We start from the raw sequence: 21,363 nt of genomic DNA on the forward strand, positions 1-21,363 counted from the left end.
CAGTCTGTTAGCGCCAGTGATGCTATGCTGGGTGATAACGGCATAAAAAACTGATCTAAACAAGTGAAGCAGCTCCTAGGAAAAATAAAAATTGCACACTAAAGATGTAACCCTTATTTCACTTGAATACTTCAACCAGCACTAATTAAAAGCATATTTAGCTGCCTTGGTTACACGACTAGCCCCAAAGTCAGGAGAGAACAAAATCTGAATTAGAAAGCAGCAGCCCCGTTACTATTTGATTAATTTGCCGTGAACCTGTGTGCTGGTGAGTCGCCAGCACCACGAAGCAGTCGTGGAGACTTCCCAGAGAGCCTGGCTGCACCGGCTTCAGCCAGACGGTTCTAGCCTTGGAGATGGGCTTTTCAAATTTCCACCCTTAGGAGCAATCGTTAGCTATCTAAACTCTAGAAATGCGTTACATTAAGATAGAGAGTCTTAGGGAAGGCTGGGGGGAGAACAGGTTGCTGAGAGCTTCCCCCAGATTTGACGTTTGGAAAACAGGCTCCCTCGAATGCAGATAGGTATCAGCCTAACTTGGTACATTCTTGCTTTCGTCAGCTGCCAGGAGCAGAGATGGATGAAGCAAGAATCCACACCATTTGGAATTACACCTGTTCTACAACCTGGATAATTCTTGTCTAAAACAAACAGCGTCCGCTGACCCACTCTTCCCATTTCATCCTCCTCTCTTCTACTTCCAGAAGAACCATAAAGAGCACAGAAGCCATTCCAGCTTTCAAAAAGCTGCTGAAGAACGAAACCAACTTCCAACAACACTTAGTAGCAACTCCCTCAGCCACTCAGCAAGGACCAAAACAAACTGGGAAGCCTCTCTGCTGGGTCCCAGATTGACTTTCTTTCTGGCTTTCTTCTTTTCTGCCATCTGCGCCTCCAAAGTCACAGGTTTGTTCAGTCACTGACGATGAAACTCGTCACATTCTTGGGTGGAAACTGTAAGGGAGGTGTGCACATCGAGCGATCGATCCAAAGGGACAAGTGTCCTGGGGAAAACGCTCCTACCCAACCCATTTGTGGTATCCTGCTTCTTCCTGCCCTGCCCGACACCTGCCTGCTCTACCAGGATGCAGAGAGCAGCCACAGCTCTGATCCATCTTCCTTCTGCCAGCACTGGGGAGCGCAGGAGTCAGCAGAAGCAAACAAGGCGTTTAGTCACGACCAACGATTAACACGCAGCATTTCTGCTTCTCAACCCACATCAGTCAGTAATAAAGGCCATGGCCTGATTTTTATAGATCTCCTGCACAGGTGAAGGCTTTGGAGGAGCCTCCTTCCACTTTCAAGCTCTGGAGCACTGAGGTTGGGGGTGAGAGGGATTCATGCTTTCTGCTCAAGTCCCAGAGAAAATGGTTTTCAAGATCTACTAACTTTTTGCTAAGATTGCGGCCATTCTTTTGCCCTCCCTCAAACCAGCAAAGCAGTCATGGCTCCAACATGCGCACAGAGCTTTAACAGGACAGCGGGGCGCAGGCACGTTGGGTTCTGCAGTGTGCTTTCTAATTTTCTGCTCTTAGAAATATCTCTCTAGTCAAAACAATAAATTGCTATTTCAAAGGCAGCTAGCTTGCTTCGGAGTTGCAGCCACCATCTGTTATTTTAGACTGACCACACTTGCATATGCCATTATAAAAATTCACCCCAGATCACAGGTTCAGTATAATTTCATGCGTGTGACTCAATTTACAATTACAGCTTTACACTACACTTTCACATTCCCTCCTTTCAGCCCGAGCCACTGCCCAACACACACCACAACGTGACCTACTAATTCTCTCACCGCATCCACAGCTCCTGCCCATGCCACAGAGCATCGCCGAGAGAGAACCCGCCTTTACGTAAAGACCTGAGGTGACAAAACATCCCACCCTGTCTAGGTACGCCGCTCCACTATTTAATTATCCGCACTGTTAAATCCAAGGGGCGAGTTCTCCAGTTTCACTGGCCAACCCAGTGATGTAATTCCAACTTTGATGTTTTAGGGGACTGAAAAGCTTTAGCAGCTTACTGGAGCCTTCCTTCATGCTTGCTCACCATACTATTTTCATTACCAATTCTGCCTAGGATTGCTACAAGAACATACCAAGCCAGATACAACCTGCTTGCCTGCTATTAGTTAAGGTAATACTATTACTGAATAGAGTCCAAGGTTTTACTCCCACATGGCAAGCAAAAGCTTGCAAGGCTCTGCAGCCTTGGAAGCCCTTCCATGTGCAACCCAACCACCTTCTATGGGAAGCAAATGGGTAACGGGATGCTCTTGTACTAGCAGCCAAAAAAACATGGGTGACGGCAGCTCTGGCTAAGCCAGGGAGCAACCAGCCAGCCTTCAAATCCACCGGCCAATCTTCCCACCCTCTGCCCGCAGAAGAGAACGGCTGTTGCCCCGTCCCACTCACACACAGTTACAGCCGGGGGATGTGGAGCAAAGGGAGAGTGAACTCCCTCCCGTCTCCGCACCTCTAGCATTCCTCGCGTGTTAGATTGCCACAGAAAACACCGGCTTTGCTTTCCTTTCTCGTTCCATTACATGCCCAAATACAAATATGTGAGAGAATTATAAGGTGATTAGTTTGGATAAGCAAGCACATCGATTTTACTAGTTAGTAATGTGTAACTCAGGAAACCGTCTGTCGGCAAAAAAGAATGGAGACCGCATTAAAGATGTAGTAAAGTACAAATAGCTCAACTTTCCAGCAGAGGAATCCATGCCAGTTCTTTTAAAGTGGTTTCCTTTTCAGGGATGCCAGCGGGTGAAAATGGAGCAAAAATGAATTATTAATGTTGTAAGTTTTAGGTTAATGCAAGCTATTTCATTCAAAAGGAAGAGCAAACCTTGCAATATTATCTTGCAAATAATGATCTTTCATATCGTGTATCTTTCAGTATTTTAACAATTAAACATTTCAACCGTTCTTGCTAGATAAAGATCAAAACTCTCAAATCCAGAGAAGCATTTTTAGGGGTCATTACCACTACCCCTACCATTAGTGGCTGTAAGCCCCAGGTCTCTGCTGGCATTAACAGCACTTTGGTACAGCTTAGATGTCACCAGCCGGCCATACGTCACACAATCGGGCAGTGCATTACTTGTAGTATCTGAATTCTTACTAAAAAATGACTTGGGTGGAGCTAGAGCACTGTTTGAGATATGCAGCGACTTCAGAATACAAGTTTATCCTAAGGGCTGTTATGAAACCCGGAACAGTACGGAACCCAGAGCAATTTGTACTAAAACACAAAGTGTCAACGTTAGATGGAGAATCAAATTTAACTCTACTTTTTTTATCAAAAACCCATTGTAATGACTGGGAATTCTAAGGAGAGGATTCATCTCACCTCTGGATAGCGGTTGCCAGTCTCAAGGAGTTGGCCAGCCTTTCTCCTTGGACGCTAGAGAAAGGCAGCCACTTCCAGAGGGATTCCCACCACGTAGTCAAGAAGAAACCTGTCCCCTTTTCTTTTGTTTAAATTTGCTACGGAGTTACAAATTAAAATTCAAACATTCCCACTCTTAAAGCTGGGAAAAGAAAACCATTTCACTGCAGGTGAATCATTAATGACTGAGGATTTGGTCGAGGTGCTCTAACTGGGACAACGTTTAAAACTGCGGCGCAGTCTCGCTGCCACGGGCCACACGCCAGGAGTGGCAAAACCATCTGATTCGAGGTGGAACGGCACCCGGTTTGAGGCCATTGAACTTTATTTTCCACTGAAGTGAGTGGGCTTTGGACCAAGGCAGAAAAAGATGCTATTCTTTCCCAACGCTGGCCCGTGTAAGCACGGCAGCTGTTGCAGTGATCGAGGAGAAGCCAAGCGGGAGCAAGAAAGTGGTCTATTTAATTACGGAGCTGCGCTGGCGAAGCCTGCTTGCTGGGCAAGGCAGTCGGCAGAGGTGCACACCCATGAAGGAGAACGGCGTTATGGGCCAGGGCTCGTGCACAAACTTCCCAGGGAGGGATTAAGACACTCACGTAGGTTTTTATGACTGACTCGACCAGTCCTTCAGCAGCCCTGTCCATCAGAGGAACAGTAGGCAAAATATTTAAAGCAACAGAAAAATCTTAGTCTTAACTGCAAGCAAGTTTTCACCCTGAATCTCTTATGGCAACTCACAATCTTCTGGTAGAAGAGAGGATTTTGTGACTGCGCAAATACTTCTGGAAATCCATTTTAATTGTAAACTTGTGCGTCTTGGAGCGTAAATAGATTCACAGCTAAAAGTCCTAAGCAATCTTAAAAATTGCTCCAAAAATTGCAAGGTGCGTGTCAAACTCAGATGCTCTTTGGAAACGATTACAAAGTGTTGTTATGATTGCAGAGAACCTCAAGTCTCCAAATGCAGAGCCAAGGTTTTGTTTTGTTGGCTACAGACACAGGAGACAAAACCTGTAACCCTTGCGCGGGAGATTTCAAGACATCAGCCCAGAGGTTACATTTAGGTTTCTGTAGAGAAATTTTAAACTTACTTTTTTTTTTTAAAGAAAAGATTCAACTTAGCCATCCCTAAAGGCATTTATCAGAATGTTTCTATTTTTTCAAGCGGTCGTCCCACTTGATATCTTTGGGTCAGCGTTAGATTTAAAGGCTCGTAAACGCAGCAGAAGTTGGTACAGCACTGGGAGTACGTAAGCGCATGTTTTGGGGTACAGTGCGTGTTTTTCATGCGCCGTGTTTACCCTGAGGAGCCTCATCGGCTCACACTTCCCAGCACTTCACCAAATTCGGCACTACTGAGAAGGGCCTTTCGTTTGGGCATCCAAGTAGAAAGGCATCTTCATGTTTCAGAAAAACCTGTCCTGGCAGTCCTGGATGATCTTTGACCACAGGTTCAAATTAAATCAAGTAGTTATAAGGACTTGTTGTCCAAGATAGCCTCTAGACTATATTGCCGAAACATTACAGACAGGAAATATATCAAAGGACTAATTACTTCCAAAAATAACCGGGACAATCGCTGTGCTTCCGCGTTCACCTGAACGGTCTCAGCCTTCTCTATTAGGATATAGGTGCCTAAATTGCAGCTTCCAGAAATAATATCAAATTGCCGAACTTCTTCAGCAAGGAAGCCAAGCACAATTTAAATAAATGAATGTGCAAAGTATTGTGATTAGTTAATCTCTAAAAGGCCTTCACTTTTAAGAACAAAGAGCACAGGCACTTCAGCAGCGTAACAATATTTGCCCTGGATCCTTAAATACCCCAGGGCATTTGTGAGCCTAGACTAAATTGAAGAGCAGAGCTAATGAAAGCACACAAGCGGCCATTTATTATCTGCCGGGGAGCTAACATTAAGTCAACACACAGCAACAACCTCTTGCTTGGCTTTTTGGTTTTGGCTTTTGACTAGCTGATGGATCCTTTTCTGCGCATTTCTCATCAACATGCTTGTGCACACCTGATAAATAAAAAGGGGTCTCCAAGCTGCTTGTAACCCGGCTTCTATCTTGTTCTTCCACCTCATCGCTATTATAATGGTAGGCATATTTGGGGGAACTGGCAGGCTTGTGAGACTTCAGCAGGCGAGGGTTGGTCGGCTGGAAAGGCAGGGCGTGTTGTCCTCTCCGTCTGCACTCCTCGGCAAAGGCTTCTTCATCTGCCTCACCTGAAAAAGCAGAGAGTGCAAGAAAAGTCAGCTGCACCCAAAATGCTTCAATTTAGCCTGAAAAAAACTCAAAACTGGGTCGGGTGTCACTAAATTACTGCCTTGGCTGTGGGTAGCTCACAGATACTCCTGTCTATCTGCAGATCGGGGAGTGTCCGGAGCAGAAACCTCCATCAATGGCCTCTCACCTCGCTGGAGCCACCCAAAAAAGTCAGCTAGACATGACAGCTCTGGGGCCGCTGTTTCCTTTTTCCCAAAAGCAGGGTGAGCGAGCTGAGCACAAGGCCCTGGACGATATTTCTGTCCTGTGCAGAGCATGTCATCTTGTCCCACCTCACCTGGGCTGTCTGCCTAGGAAGGGTTGGCCCTGCTCAAGGAAAAGCTATAGGGGAAGGAGAAAATTGGGAGAAATACCCAAGCTGGCTACAGAGAAAAACAAAGCCGACGTGGGTTCAGAGGGGCTGGATGTTGGACATCCATAAGTGGAAGGATGGATGGAGAGAAGCGTGAAAGATCACATGAAGATGGGACATGGGGTTGAATATGTAAGAGGTGAGCACAGTCCAGGGGGCAAGGTAGGCACACACAGCAAAGGTGAATGAACGCAATGGAAATAAAAACCCAATGTTTGCAAAAATTAATCTGAAACATGAGGTATTCGTCATACTCATGCTATTTTGCAGATGACACTTTCCTTTGCTGCAGAAACTGTAACAGTACCAATGCTGCAAAGCAGAGAAATCAGCTACCGTAACACAAAACCCCCCAGCAAAACCACACATCGAAAAGCAAACAGTAAGATAACAAATAAAAAAGCCAACCAAAGACATTCAATGGGGAAAATAAGAAAAAGTAAAAAAAAAAGTGAGAAGAAAGGTGTGTACCATATTTGTCTCTTAAAGGCTTTTTAAAGTTTCATTAATTCAATTACTTAAGTACTTTTAATAGAGCTGATGAAATACGGCGTCATTTTATTTGCATCAAAAGTGGTGTGTCACATTCTGGAAGTTTTTCCCGGGATGTGCCCGGCATCAGCTGCTCAGGGAGGGGTGTGTGCTCTCAGCTAATGCGTGTGCTCTTAGTTCATGGCTGGAAAATGCTTTGAAGATGGAAAAAGCACGACGTATGCAGTAAGGAACAAGAGCAGTAATACCCACTTCGTTGTCTGCACCAAACCACCGACACTTTCAAACGAAACAGGTTGCATTGTCTTTACCTTGTAATCGTACATGGGAAGATGCTTCTGAGGGCATGAGGAAAAGGAGGCAAGGTATGTTTAAAAGTCATTTCACAGTGCAATGTGGCACCCGAGGCCTCGCAGGAGAAGAGGACTCCAAGACGTGCCTCACATCACCCCGCCGTGTGTTTCCGCACCCTACGTGCATGGATATTATGCAGAGGACCCTTTTTCCCAGGTGATTAAATGCCTGTTACCCCGCTGCAACGCTCACGCTTTTTTACCCTGCGCTTCCAAAGGTACAAGCAAACAAGACAAAAACACAAGTGATGATAACACCAAGGATTTCTGCTTTGAGACACCGGCTGCCTGCGTCATACCAACGTAAAACTCGGGGTGTGCGGTTCTCCTCGCAGTCGGAGCGGGCTGGCAGGACGCGTGGGGCTCAGCACTTCAGCTACGAGAGGCGGCAGGCAAGGAAAAGCTCAGAAAACGCCAGACGCAGAATTGCCGGCATTTCCCGTAAGAGGCTACGGGATTTTACACGCTGTACAAACAGCACTGAAGCATGTATCAGTCTGATGACACCAGGTCTGTGAAGATGAAGCCTATAAAATGCCAGCAGTAAAAAAAAGGCGTAGGAAACCCATGTACACCAGTTGCACACACAAAAACCAGTCAAGAGAGTTCACTTCCTAACAAATTATAGTGCACCAGAAATAGGAGATCCCTCCCCTCCCATGGAAACACAAACTGTATGGCTTTCTTTTTGATGTGCAAAGTCTTGCTTGATGCATGCTTAAAATTTATATTGGCAAGCAGATGCAGGAATGAGAAGTGTGCTGAGGCCGTTCTGGAAGCTGTGTGTGTGTGTGTGCACCGCAGAGACACCCCGATCGGACACACCAGCACTTAACGCAGTTAAGTATTAAACCAGATGTCTACACACACCCCAATAAAATACTCCTAACCTCACTAGAGACCAATCTCGGCACCTCTAGTTTAATTCAGCTGGTGTGAAAGGCACAGTTTAACACTGGAAGAATTCAGAACAATCTTGCTCCTCCCCGGTGACGTACCCGCAGCATCGCTGCGTGCTGGCCCTCCTGCACCCTGAACCGTCCTTGATCTGCTGCTTGCAGCGAAGGCTCCCGCGGAGCTCCCTTGCCCTGGAAGCTGAGCTGTGCCACCCGCCCCACAACGCTGAGCACAGAAAGATCTTCCAGCAAGCACTCACTGCTTGAGTCCAACTGAAAATAAAATATAAAAATGCAAAAGATATTCTGTACTCCAAACTTTCCAATCGGCTCCACCTAGAGAAGAGGCAGGAGAGCTTGTCCTGCTTTATGAAATCCCATGAGCGCTGCTCTCCAGCGCAGGTTTTAGCTTTCAGCTCCTGGTGGTATGAGCATGGCTCTGGCTCTGGAAAACAACGTATCTGCCTGTTACACACCTCCTGTGAGATTTGGACAAGTTCTCAAAACTATGCCACTTTTTGTCTATGAAAAGTCACGATGCGCCTTCTCCAAGGCTTTGACTGGGGTGTCTTCCACCTGCAGCTCTTCTGCAAATGGCCCAGAGCAAGGACTGTCCTCTCCTCCAGCGGGGTTCATAGTTCAATTGCTCCATGAAAGATGACACACCAAAAAAAAAAAAAAAACCACAGACAATTCCTGTAATACATATTTCTCTTTCCTTCAAAAATGATCCAAAACTAACCCCCAAACCTGGACCTTGCACTGCACCATCACATCAGCTGAAGGTGCTGCACCAGCCCAAAGAACCCAGGAAAGCCCTGGCCGTGCTTGGTGCTGCCTGCACGCTGCCTGCTCTGCCTGCACCGGCCCGAGATGCAGGACCTGGCTGCTCCTGCTTGGGGTTTATCTGTGCAACGCAGCTGCGGCTGAAGCGCAACAAAAGGGCACGTGGCTGAGGGTGGGAATCGGTATGAAACACTTGGACACCGTCCGCTGAGAACAAGTGGTGAAGGGGCTGTTGGCAAACTTGTTCAAAGTTTGCCCCAAAAGAGGTGGCAATCTGTGCTAAAACCTAGAGCACGACTCCTCAGTACCGGACTCAGAGAACCAGCATCCCTTTGGAAGTTTGTGTTAAACCTTTCCTCGTAAGCTCCCTAACTTTCTGCCATCAAGGATTTATAATCAGCATTTTTGCTAAGCTGAGCTGACCGGTGTTACACTGCAAGAAAATTCCGTCTTAAGCCGCCCTCGGCATTACTCTGTTGTTTGGGTACGCTGTGAAAGCATCGGCACTGCGTCTGCGTGCCACAACGCATAATACAGTGGCAACTGAAGTCAAACAGTTTATTAACTTTGATTAGACTACACAGTTATCCAGTTTTCCTCCTGAAGAATAATTTGTGCTTCCTATTTCTGAGCTACTGGAACTGCCCCCACCCATCCTTCGCCCCGCGGGGGAGTCCTGCGGGGATGCGGAGCTGCTCCCCACCACGACGCAGGCAGCACATTTTGCAGCTAAATCATAGAATCAGAATAGTTTGGGTCGGAAGGGACCTTTAAAGGTCATCTAGTCCAACCCCCCTGCCGTGGGCAGGGACATCTCCAACTACATCAGGTTGCTCAGAGCCCCGTCCAACCTGACCTTGAATGTTCCCAGGGATGGGGCATCTACCACCTCTCTGGGCAACCTGTGCCAGGGTTTCACCACCCTCATTGTAAAAAATTTCTTCCTTATACCTAATCTAAATCTACCCTCTTTCAATTTAAAACCATTCCCCCTTGTCCTGTTGCAACAGGCCCTGCTAAAAAGACTGTCCCCATCTTTCGTATAAGCCCCTTTTAAGTGTTGAAAGGATTAAATCCATCTCGATCACCCAAGAGAGTCATTCAGTTTTCCATCTCCCCCTGAAGTAAAGACAAGTTTTAGTTCAATAAATAGATCCCAAAAAATTGTCCAAACTTTTTCCCCTTTCTGAGTTGCTGGAGAGCAGGCACCACAAATTAGTTAAATGACGTAACATCACCTTGGCTGTGGTTCCAATATTGAATCGACTACGGTGCTGTGCACGGTATAAGCTGCCAGGTCTTTCCTCTGATCATCTATCTTTAGCGCACCTTGCAAAGCAAAACTACACTGTAATTTGCATCAACTATTTTCTCTTGTTCTACATATTTAAACTTATTTGAAACATTTGAGCCAGACTGTGAACAAAGCTAGCTGTCCAGATAGCAAATATGAGACTTAATTGAAAAGAATTTACTCCGGGAAAGGGCAGCCACACAGGGCATCACCACCAAAAAGTGCTGAAACATTGCTGGAGTTTTGTCAGCAGTGATGTTTGTCCTGGAAAAGGCTTTTAGGAAGACTACTTGTACGGAGGGGGGTCCATAGCCGAGTTCAGAGCTGGAATAAACACTTGAGAAGCAGCTTTCAGGGTGCTCCGGCTTTAAACAGCCCTCGGTTACCCCCACGGCTCTTTCTTGCCGTCTCCCGCGCCTCCAAGCCAGCGCGCCCACGTGAGAGCCCGGGCAGCTGCGCCCTGAACCCGAGCAGGGGACTGACCCGGGTTAAAAATAACGCTCTTTTTGCAAGCTTATTTTTAACCCAGCTCAGTGCCTGGATCCAGCTCATCCTGCAGCCGCCCCAGCTGGGGCAGGGAAGGGGACAATTATCAGGGGCTGCAAGGTTACAGTGTTAAGCAAAAGGTCTTATTCTACTAATGCAAATAATAATTAAAAACCTTGCAGTTATTTCACTTGCAAAACCAGTTTGGAGAAGTTACATTTCTAAGGGTTAATTCTGAAAAATGACGGATTCAACACTGCTACTAACATCTAAAAACAATGATTAAAGTTTGGTGTTCAGGTGCACCAGGTCCTCCCAAATGAAAAGCAGCTTCTGGGGAAAAAGAAATCAAACACGAGCTGTAGCATCCTAAAAAGCCGCAACAGGACCAAATTCTACTTCTGCTCCAAGCAAGAAGGGCTGAAAAATAACTTCTCATAGCAAAGTGCTGCTACGTGAAAGGGGAAAATACGGATCCTTTAACCTGTAATTAACCAGTAGAGGGCAATATTGCCTATCGTGAGGGGCAACGTTATCAGAAAAATCACTGCCAACTCGTATTTTTTCGGTAACGCATCGATTGTATATGTCGAAGGCAAACCGTGAGTACAATTCGTGGACTAGGCGGGTGCTTTGGGGGAGCCACAGCTACACCAAGGGGTCCATGTGCGCTCCTGGAAAATGGAGATAACGCACGGGAATAAAAACACTAAGGGAGAGGATATTCCAGGTGAGGTGGGACGGGTGAGTCACGGAGCACTTCACAAAAGAGCAGCCCTGCACAGGCTAGCGTTATTATTTTGTGTTACATTTAAGTAACATCCGTGTACATCCTGGAATTGAACTGAAATCCTACCAGGAATCAGCAGTAATTAATGGCAAGATAGTAATTAACAGAAACATGCTGAACAAACCAGGGTAAACATCCTGAGCATATCGAACCACTTATTTACATTCACCATGTCACTTCCCGCGCAAGGGGAAGCGGAGCCTTCGTGGTTCCCGCACAGCAGCCCTACCGCTTGCATGCTATTTTCTTACACACCTAACCGAGAAAAGAAAAAAAAAATATATATATATAATCAGGGTTTTCCCTTGTATTAAGAAACACAAAGTAGGCACACCGGTTTGCTCAGTCGAGAGGAAGACTGCCGAGAAGAACGCGCAGCCCTTCCTGCAACCAGCATCGGGAGAAGATGCAACTGGTGAGGGACGCCCAGCTTCATCTAGTGACACAGGACGGCTCCCAGCTAAAGCTCCAGTGAGCTGGTTGCGCAAGGACAGCCTGCAGGAAACTTACTCCATTCAAATCTTTCTTGAACGGTGGCCAGCAAAGTGTCTTTCTAATACTTTAAGACTTTGAAGTTAAGAGGCGGTGTATTTTCTGAAGCTCGGCGCAGGACACGGTATTGCTGCTTCTAGAGAGGAGTCAGCTGGAAGTCTGATGTTAGCCTGAGCTGCTGCCGGTGCTGACTGACAACAAAACAAGAGTGCAAAAGAAAAAAAGCTTTGCTTGACTTTTTTTCCCCTCTTATTACAAGGACTTGGAATTTGCCCTGCGCCTACGGAGGGCACCGGGGTTTCTGATGACTCAACTACACGTGCTGCTGGCGGGGAGGGCTGAGCTGCGACTGAAGGCGCAACCAAAGAGAAAGAAAAAAAATCCCCATTTAAATACATTTATCTGAAGTCAATAGCACTACAATCTTCATAATCTGTTGATAAGATTTTTGTTGATCTGTTTGTCTGTTGATAAACTTTTCCACTGTTACAGCAGCTCCGGTATTAATATTTACCTTAGCAGAAGATACCAGGGTTCTTCTGCGTCTCAAGTCCAAAACTTGCTGGGAAATCTCATACTTTAGAGGACCCTGTTGGAGCCAAGAACTTATTTAATGGAAATGACCACGTCTACAGCCTGGATTACCTCAGGCTGAAAAATTCCTGGAGATTAACTGGTTCTTTTGTTTCTTCTCTTAGAAACTTCATGTCTAACATATTATAGCACAGAGAAAACATCAGGAGACCAAGTCACTCTACTAAAACATAGAAGAAGTGGTCTAATATGGGGGACCAAGCTTGTAAGTTGTTTTCAGAAAGTTGCCAAATCATCACAGTTTCTTTTAATTTCTGTTGGAAGCGAGGGATGCCCAGGATACCAAGCCCAGGGTATTTTACAAAACCGCATGTGCACACACACCCACCCCTCCTGAAATTGTAGGCAACATGCTCAGCCAAGAAAATACTCCCTCACCATTACTGGAGGCTATGTTGAGCAAGTTCTTCTGATTAATGGTTCTTCATCTTGTTTCTAAATGCCAGGAAACACTAATACTGCGACGCTTAACAGCAGGAGTTATGAAACCCACTGCAGCCTCAGGTTTGTCAGACTCAATAGAAACAAAATTTGCATCAAGTCCTCTTTGGAGTTCGAGAGTGACAACCTTTAAAAATCTCTCTCTTGCTATTTGACGTGCTGCTTATGAGAAAAAGCAGCCATTTTAAAATCTACTGATAAAAAAAAAAATGGAAGTAGTCTCGAAAGCCGAAAGAGCCTGAAATCACTCAGAAACTATCCGGGGAATGCCGGAGCAGCTGCCCCATCTGCAGCATCGCTTCTAGGGGCAGAGCTTTTGTAAACCGAAAAGGGAGTTTATTTCAGCACTGAAGTTTATCAGCTCAAGCCCAGGATGAAGGACGACGCTTTCAGTCGGCTCACAGAAATCAGTGGCTTTCACCATTTACTGGCAATCATTTTTCCTCCGGAGCAGCAAACCGATGTCTGTCCCAGACATCCCTCCTGGAAACATTTAGCCGAAGCGGTGGCCAGAGCGCTCAGCTGGTTCGAAACTAAAGACGTCTTCAGCTCTCAATCCGCATCCTCTGCGGAAACCTGCTGCCACGTCCCACCTCGTCCTCTCCCATCTCACACCCTGCGCCGGCTCCCAGCCCCGCAGCTCTGCCGTCACCAACGTCACCGCGCTCAGACGTGCATTATGTCTCCCTCCGCCATCTCAAAACCTCGTATTAAGTTTATAATTTGGGGGATTTGGGCCGGGCTTTCCCAGGCCGGGACCAGCACTACCATCTCCTCTGCCGTGGGAGCTGGGCGTTTCCTGCCAGGGGGGAAAACAACTCCACAAGTGGCCGGAGACAGCACGGGAGGTGGTGGTGAAGTTCCTGGGAAGTGATGGGGAAAAAAGGGGATGGGATTTGGGAAAAAGGACAGAGACTGATGGAGCGACTCTCGCAGTGCTATTTCTGTCCCGGGAGAGCCATGGCTGCAGCACGTCCAGTATCCAGGAAAGGGCAGGGCTCAATACTTTTTGCTCAACGCACATAGCAATCCTCTGCCCTTCTGGCTTTAAAATTTGGCAATGGACTTGCTCCTTTTATTTTTGCCCTCGTATCCAGCTGCTCCGGTGCCAGCTCATGCTGTTCCTGCGCAGCCCGTACCCCTGGGGCGCAGGGCAGGGGCAGGGAAAGCCCCACGCCGGGTCCGCTCACCCACACCGCCCCGCAGCAGCTCCCTTAGAAAACTCAGCCTTTTGATTTTCTTCTTTTTTTTTTTTTTTAGCCATCCGGATTTTACCTACCACCCCCGTACACGCCCAAGAACCCCATTATATCCTGTATTCAGCCCGGCGTGTACCGACATGAATCCTGCATTCCCAGCACATCAAGCTACTCAAGATGATGACGTTTTGCCACAAAGATCCCCCAATCTGCAATAAATTGGGAAAATTAAATGAGTGTAGACCATAGGGTAACTGCGCCGGTGCTGCAAACGGGTACTTTGGAAGGAGATGTCATCACGCCGTTCCCCCGAGCGACTAACGGGGATCCATGGCTAAAGCCACTCCTGTTCGACCGTAGCGGGTGGCACCGAGCTCTGCAGCCTGACGTATAGATAGCGGAGTTGCTGAGAGAGCCTGGATTTACCTCCTCGCTGCCAAAACTTACTCATTGGAAGATCTTTTAAAGCCCAATGAGCGGTCCTACATTAAATCTGAGGCCAGAGAGAAGCGCAGGCTGAGCACATCCAGGCTTTTGCAGTTATTTTGCTTCCGTCGAAGCACGCCAGGGCATCCGTATAGGTTATGCCAGCTGCTCTCATCTTAAAGATTTGGGATGTGGGAAATGCAAATGGCAGGAGGTAACATGAATCCCCACGTTTCCAGCAAGCAACGAGATGAGCCCATTTGCATGCTGCTGCTCAAAGTGAATTTTATTAATTTTAAAAGACTTTATCACACAGGGGTCTTTTATTCATTCCTGCATGAATTTTGAAAGGAAGCGAAGAACGAGGGATAAGCTTCGCAGCTTGACATATTTAAATACAAATTAGCAAGATTTCAAGCTCAGAGTTTGAACAAATGGACCCGATTTTTAAACAGCAATTGAGATCACTTAAAAGATGATGCTTTCTACACTTTTCAGGGTCATGTCAGATCTCTACCGTAGTTTCCTGCAAGTCACGTTGTACGCCACTCGGTTGCAGTGCTGCCTGCCGGACCCCCTTAAAAAGTGGCACCAGGGGCTCCTCCTCTTGGGGCTTCCCTCCCCAACACACTCCCTATGCAACACGTAGGTGAGACGGGGCTCAGCACACTGTAACTGTCTCCCTCTCTTACACGGCCCCTCTTCCTCCAGAATTGGTATCGCTAACATCAAAATACTTGATTGGGTTCAATATTTGGAGGTTTTTTTCCAGCTCATCTATATTTCAAGCTCAGGCAGTAATCCCTGCAGGTTTCATCTCTACCACGAGGAAGCCTCGCAGCTTGCGTTTCACTTTGAAATTGGATTTGAAGTGCAAACCAAAATCCTACTGAGAAAAAAAAAAAAGAATCGGCCCTTACAATGCGACTTAATACTCACTACTAGAGGAGAACAAATAAATAAACAAAAAATCCACAGCACAACTACATGCAGCCTGGCCAGGTCCCCCATCGCGTACCCAGACGCAAGGTGCCTTCCACCGGCGTTTCCTCTCTCCCTGTGCCCGAGCAGAGCCCCGCGGACCTCCGCACCTCTCGCAGTCGTGCTCCAAACCCGCCCAGTGCCAGACGAAACGGCCCCTTCGCTGCCCCGAAAGACAAAACTTTGCGTCTTGCCTTCTGCCCTCCTAGGAGTTACCACCACCAGGTCAAGGAAAATTGGCTTCTAATTAGAAAACTCTTCAGACAGCAAGCAGTGGAAAGGGCTCTTCTACTTTTGCAACAAACAGATAACTCTCGAGGTAAAGTATCAAGACATCGTCTTATATTTCCGTTAGTGGCCCTCACTAAAAAGAGCATCTCCAGAGCAGTTCTGAGCAAGCCCTAATTTGCAAATTACACAGTTTTGTTACACATTTTTTCCATTGATTATCAGCTTTAAACCAGTCTTCAAAACCTTAATGTAGAGCAAACCCAGATTACCGTAAGAGAAAAAAATTATATATAAAGCACAAAGCCATGCAGTTAGATTTAAAAAGAAAAGAATCTCATGAGTGACTTCAGAAAAATGTGATGAATGACTTCCCCAGCTGTTTTGTCAACACTTCCATAGTAATTTGGCAAAAGCACAAAATCACCGAGTTTATATTTTCATCAAATGGCTATTAGCGCTGTTGAAATCTCACAGACACGAGACAGTAAGAGCAAGCTCTACATTTTATATTGCATTGCCCGTGCTCAGTTTGCAAGCTCTCATCTTTTCAGGTTAATAATTTGAAAAATATTCTCCCTTCTACCCTGAGCCTTAAATATGACACTAAGGGTTTCACATATTAATTACAAAAAAAAGAAGAGATACCTGCCCTTCCCAGTTATACCCCCCAACGTGTAATTCATTCCTCATCCATCCCTGCATTACCAGGACTAGGGCAAGCAAATCCCAGCTCCCAGTGCCTGCACACGTCCCTGGTTTACAGAGCTCCAAAGACCATCATCTTTTAATTGACATACAAAGACCATCATCTTTTAATTGACCCTGAAAATGACACATGCTCATAGTAACAGGACGTCTCTTCTGACAGCTCAATAGGTCTCAAAGTGTTTTATGAACCTTCACCACAAAACCCAATCCTATTTTTGACTTCTTCCTGACAACAAGAGCACTAATGCCACTACTTGGCATTCAGTTCACTAATATTGACATACTAATGAGAAATCTGAATTTGAAAAAAATAGCGTTTCAAGTTGACATTCAACAGTCATTTTGACTAAATACTGTATTTAATTAGGAACCTGTACCGGCCCTACAGGGGCCATAACTCCCAAGCTGTACCACTTTTTGTGGTTTGCCATCTCCAATCCATCAGGGAACTCTCAAAGTTTCCAATCTGTCTTTCCCACCCATAGTCAAGCTCTTCAGCCTGTGCCTTAAAACCCACCATAGTTTAGGAATACAACAAGTAATTTTTCCAATCCAAGACCTATCAATAACTGTTTATATATGCAAAGGGATACACACAAACATATACAGACATACATATATTTGTACGCACAAAAAGCAATTGCTCCATGTATACTGCTCAAACTGAAGTTCTGACTACAATAACCAAGAAATGGAGAGCACAGAAATAAAAATTTTCTCAATTAAAAAAAACCAAACACCAAATCAGACACATGACTACGATCCAACAATAACTATACTTACAATTGTCTTTTGCGCCTGGAAACAGTATTGTCAGTCAGTTTATACGCTCCTTCTGCGGAGATCCGGTGGGAACAAGGAACGTTTTACCAAAAGAACTTTGAGTTTTGGAAACAGAAGGAGAGTTTGAACAGCGACATGAGTACCTGCTTGGCGTACTCAAGAGAGCCACGCATCTCCTGGGAAGGCCACCCCAGAGCTGCCCATGCCCGGAGCGATGCCTGTTCCCGTCCCAGCAGCACCATCCCACCTTTTAACACACCTTTGAGATCCAGGGGATGAAGCGCCAAGGACCGTAACGACCATTTCCAACCACAATCTTTGGGGCTAAAATGAAAAAGGGGGGAACCAGTACTAAGGAGCTACCCCAAAGGCAGAGACATTGGAGAACGCCACGTTCCCGAAGGGAGCAAAGAGCACCTGAACGCCCACCAGCTCTCCGGGGAAGGGATGCACCCTCCGAAACTGCGCGACAGGACAACGCAACACCTGAAGACGGCATAACAAGCGTCTGCTCAAAATCACCCGTCATACAGACATACCCGCATCTCCTGTAATTCTGCAACGGCAATGAACGCTTTTCCAAATATTGAAGTGACAATTTGTCAGCAGACTCATTATACCATGGTATAAATATTTGAAAAACTTTAAAAACAAATCATCAGAACCGCAGAGGTTTGAACTGTTTACAAAGACCATTTTGTACTACCAGCAGACCAAAGTGCAGGATCCAGCAAAGCTAATCCACCTCCCCCTTGAACTCCAGCAAACTCAAAATCTTCTGGGAAACACTCGCCTAGAGTTTTACTACTTTTGAAGATGTCGAACTTCATTTACACTACAGCTTTTCTCCTCGGCCTTGTAAGATCAATTATTGCTCCCTTTGCGGGGCTGAAAATGTCCTGCAGTCAGCACGGTGACATCGAAAGGAAATCTAGAACAGATGCACAACAGATAAGACTGACGATCACCTACATTCGTTATCACGCACGTCAGCAACCGACATAAAAAGTCCCAGACTTTGCACTTTTGAGAACATTTCATCACCTTCCAATTAAAATTCTGACCTGGCCTGAACTCTTGGTATTGGATACAGCCTGGTATCTCTGTGGAAACAATCTCCTTTTACAGTAATTTTATAAAATACTAAATAAAAGAATTAAAAACTGTTTTTCTAAAGAAAAAGTTGCTTACTGAAGACTGAGTGGTGGACTGGGGCCAAAATTACAGCAAACAATGCAGTCATTTCACCTTCCAGGAGGTGGAATCTGTTAGCAGAAGCCGTCAAAGCACTAAACTTCTACTGAGAAGATAAACCGATAAATAAAACCACGCTGTGGTACAATAATACACTGGACAGCGATGACAGTTCAGCTGGGACCTCAGAGTGCCCACCTCCATCACAATTTCAACTGAAAATCTGGAGGGCCTATATTTTAAGGGAAGATTAGCCACAACTGTCACAAAAATAGAAAACTGGAGAGGCTCTGACCTCTGTTAGCAATAGATCATCTAACCCACATTAAAGCTGCACTTCAAGTTGCTAGCTTGGCTCTGTGCCTCTTACAAGCCCATACTCAACACCGGAGACACCAATAATTTGGGGAATTTTGCTGCCACACCCAGAAAACACAACAGTGAGCTAAATCCGGAGCCTGACGTGAACGAAGGGTTGGCTTTTTGTTTCAGGAGACACTGGGAGGCATAAGACAAAGGCCCCCCTCAAGCAGCTCTCGTAAAAAAAGGTTTTCCACGATTGGAAACTATTCTGTCCCGGGCAACGAGCACCTCCCCTGCAGCAGAGCACACAGCACCGGCATGCACTCGGCCTCATGATTTATTCTATGAAAAGGGTTACCAGGGACGTAGTCATCTCCTTCTATAAACATTTTGGGAGCAAAGTGCACACGTGATCTCGGAGCAAGCGCTAGAGGAGAGGGAAGAGTGGAAACCACCTAAGAGTAATCAATTAATCTTTTGTTCTTGATCTTGTTCATCAAGAAGAGCAGGGAGGCTTAAACACCTGTGCCTTCGCAGAAAAATGCTTCATTTCCCCCAGCTGAGCTTCTTGTTTTAAGGAGTTACTACAAGAAGCATCTTCTCGATTATTCACTGCATTAGAAAGCACTTAAAATTCACCTCCTGTTCTATGACACTTTTCAAGATAGAGTTATGTATTTGGTAATAAAGAAATTATTAATGGCTACAAAACTGCTATGGGTAGGGTTCAGGACAAATTACTCAACTTTTTCAAACAGGACTATCTTCCAATTCTTTCGGGCTAGTACTTTCAAGATGGATCAAAAGGCAATTGGAAATGATTTAAACAGCCCCCCTTCCCATAGATACTGCAAGTTATATACCGCATAGTAGCAGCTGGCATTGATGTAACATCTCAAAAAGATGAATATGCATAGTAAAGTACGCATAATTTTCTTTTTACTTAGCAGTGGTAAAAACTACCATCTACTTTGTCATTTTCTACCCAATTCTCTAGAGAAATTGCTGTGTTTCGCCAAAGAACACGTGGTGATGTCTCCTCCAGTGACGTAACAGGAGGCTCGAGTTGGACAGCAAACAGAATTGCAGTTCCTGACTCTGAAAGAGGTTCCACGTGGGATGCGACTCAAAATTTTTGCAGCTCCTTGGAAAACATGGATAAAAAAAAGATAGAATTCTTTTGCTTCGCTAAGTTACAGCTCTGAGACGTTTAAAAATAACTAGTTCTGAAGTGGTTTTCTGCTAACAACAGTCAACACATCCAAGGTGTACACTGGCTATATACCTTGCTAACTACAGAAAGGTTTCTGTCCAAGACTTCTTTTGAGCCAGGAAAGGGCAGAGCAGTACGGCACGTAGCTTGTTTGCTTTCCCGTTAACAAGCTTCCTTGTCACCACAGCCACGTCCATACTGGTGAAGCTGCACCGCTCTGACTCTGCCGTACGGCAAAGCCTCACGGCTTTTATCATTTGTACGGAGAGGAGACCGCACAAAAGCTATTTTAAGAGCTGAATATTTAGATCTCAAAATATGGTTGATTTGACTGTACATGAACTAAGACTTAGTTCTGGAGCTCCAGCACTCTCCAAGCAGGGTGCCTTCCCCAGAAAATTAGGAAGGACCTAGAGATGCCAGGACTTTGCCTTAAGAGAATTGATGTTTTGTTCCAAGCTATGTTTTATGGTTATATGACCCAAATGCTGCTGAGTTATAATTCCAGGAATTTGCCTGTCCACAAGCTTCTCTTGGAAATAAACTTGATAAACAAATGCAGCTCTGGGTGTATACAAAACCCAAATAAGCATCCACACACAGTTTTTTCACGCACGTAAGCCCTGCAGGAGACCATTCTCTGGCTGTTCCCTGTAGAAATGAAATTTTTCTGACATATTGCAGTCTTAGGCATTTAACACACTACCAAAGATGATCCAATGAACAAAAAGCCAGCTTTTTTCATCATAGTCACTCAAAATTCAAAACACGCATATTGCTATCCACTAAGATTTAACACACACCAAAAATAAAAACTTTACATCGTTAAAACGTTGCCCACAATTAAGATGAATAGTTCGTTCTGCCAAATGAATCTTTGTCATAACATTACATTCGTTAACGAGAGACCTCCTAATCTTCATCTCAGCAGCTGAAATCAGGCGCTCTCAAGCTCTGCAGACTGTTGTTGGTGAGAAGACAGGAGATGTACAAGGGCTCACTGTAATGCAAATTCCAAATCGGATTCCCTGGGACGGTCATCACGGCCCTCACCCTGGTTCTTCCTCGTCACTAAACACCCAGTTTGTCCACTCCAATAAAGCAACTACTTACCTTAGTAGATCCAGAATGTCTTCTCCCACATGAAGTCCACTCTCAGCACCTACACATCCCAAACTGGATGCTTTAGGGCAATAGTCATCAGGCAAGAACATCTGTGCCCTAGACGCACGCGTTGTCTCCCCTCTTCCCCGCTACGCTGCTTCCCCGGCACCTCCCGACCGGCAAGGCAGCCCCAACCATCCCTCAAATTCCTTCATCACAAAAGCATCCCCCAGTCTCGAAACCACAGTAAGAGAATACGTCGTGTGCATTAATGGGAACACAGCAGGAGGGGGAGGGAAGCCGCTCAGACACAGGCTATGAAGAAAGGCCTGAAGGAACACCGCACCCTATGCTGCATCTCGGTCTGTGCCCCAGGCTCCTGGGTTTCCGCTACTTCTCTGTAGAGCCCAAACACTCGCTTCTCACTAAAACATATTTTTTTAGAAAGCTAGTCTTTTAAGACACTGAAAGCTGAAGAAGCTACTTCTCTTGGCAGGTTCTTCCAACAGTTAATCACCCATGTGTTAAAAATGAATGTTTATCTTCTCATTTGAATTTGTC

The 21,363-nt window shown here is 45.7% G+C and overlaps 1 protein-coding gene across 2 annotated transcripts in view; it reads right to left on the reverse strand.

Annotated features, from left to right (window-relative positions):
- Nucleotides 1-21,363, reverse strand: part of DNAJB6 (DnaJ heat shock protein family (Hsp40) member B6) — a 63,581-nt gene that overhangs the window by 4,064 nt on the left and 38,154 nt on the right. Inside the window, exon 9 of one of the 2 annotated variants that reach the window (XM_075144136.1) lies at nucleotides 5,417-5,623. In XM_075144136.1, the coding sequence (XP_075000237.1) occupies nucleotides 5,417-5,623 (207 nt within the window). Of the gene's footprint in view, nucleotides 1-4,503; nucleotides 5,624-21,363 lie in introns of those variants that run through there. The other variant, XM_075144135.1, reaches the window with a different exon arrangement.

Source organism: Calonectris borealis, chromosome 2 (genome assembly GCF_964195595.1).
Source record: "Calonectris borealis chromosome 2, bCalBor7.hap1.2, whole genome shotgun sequence".
NCBI lineage: Eukaryota > Metazoa > Chordata > Aves > Procellariiformes > Procellariidae > Calonectris > Calonectris borealis.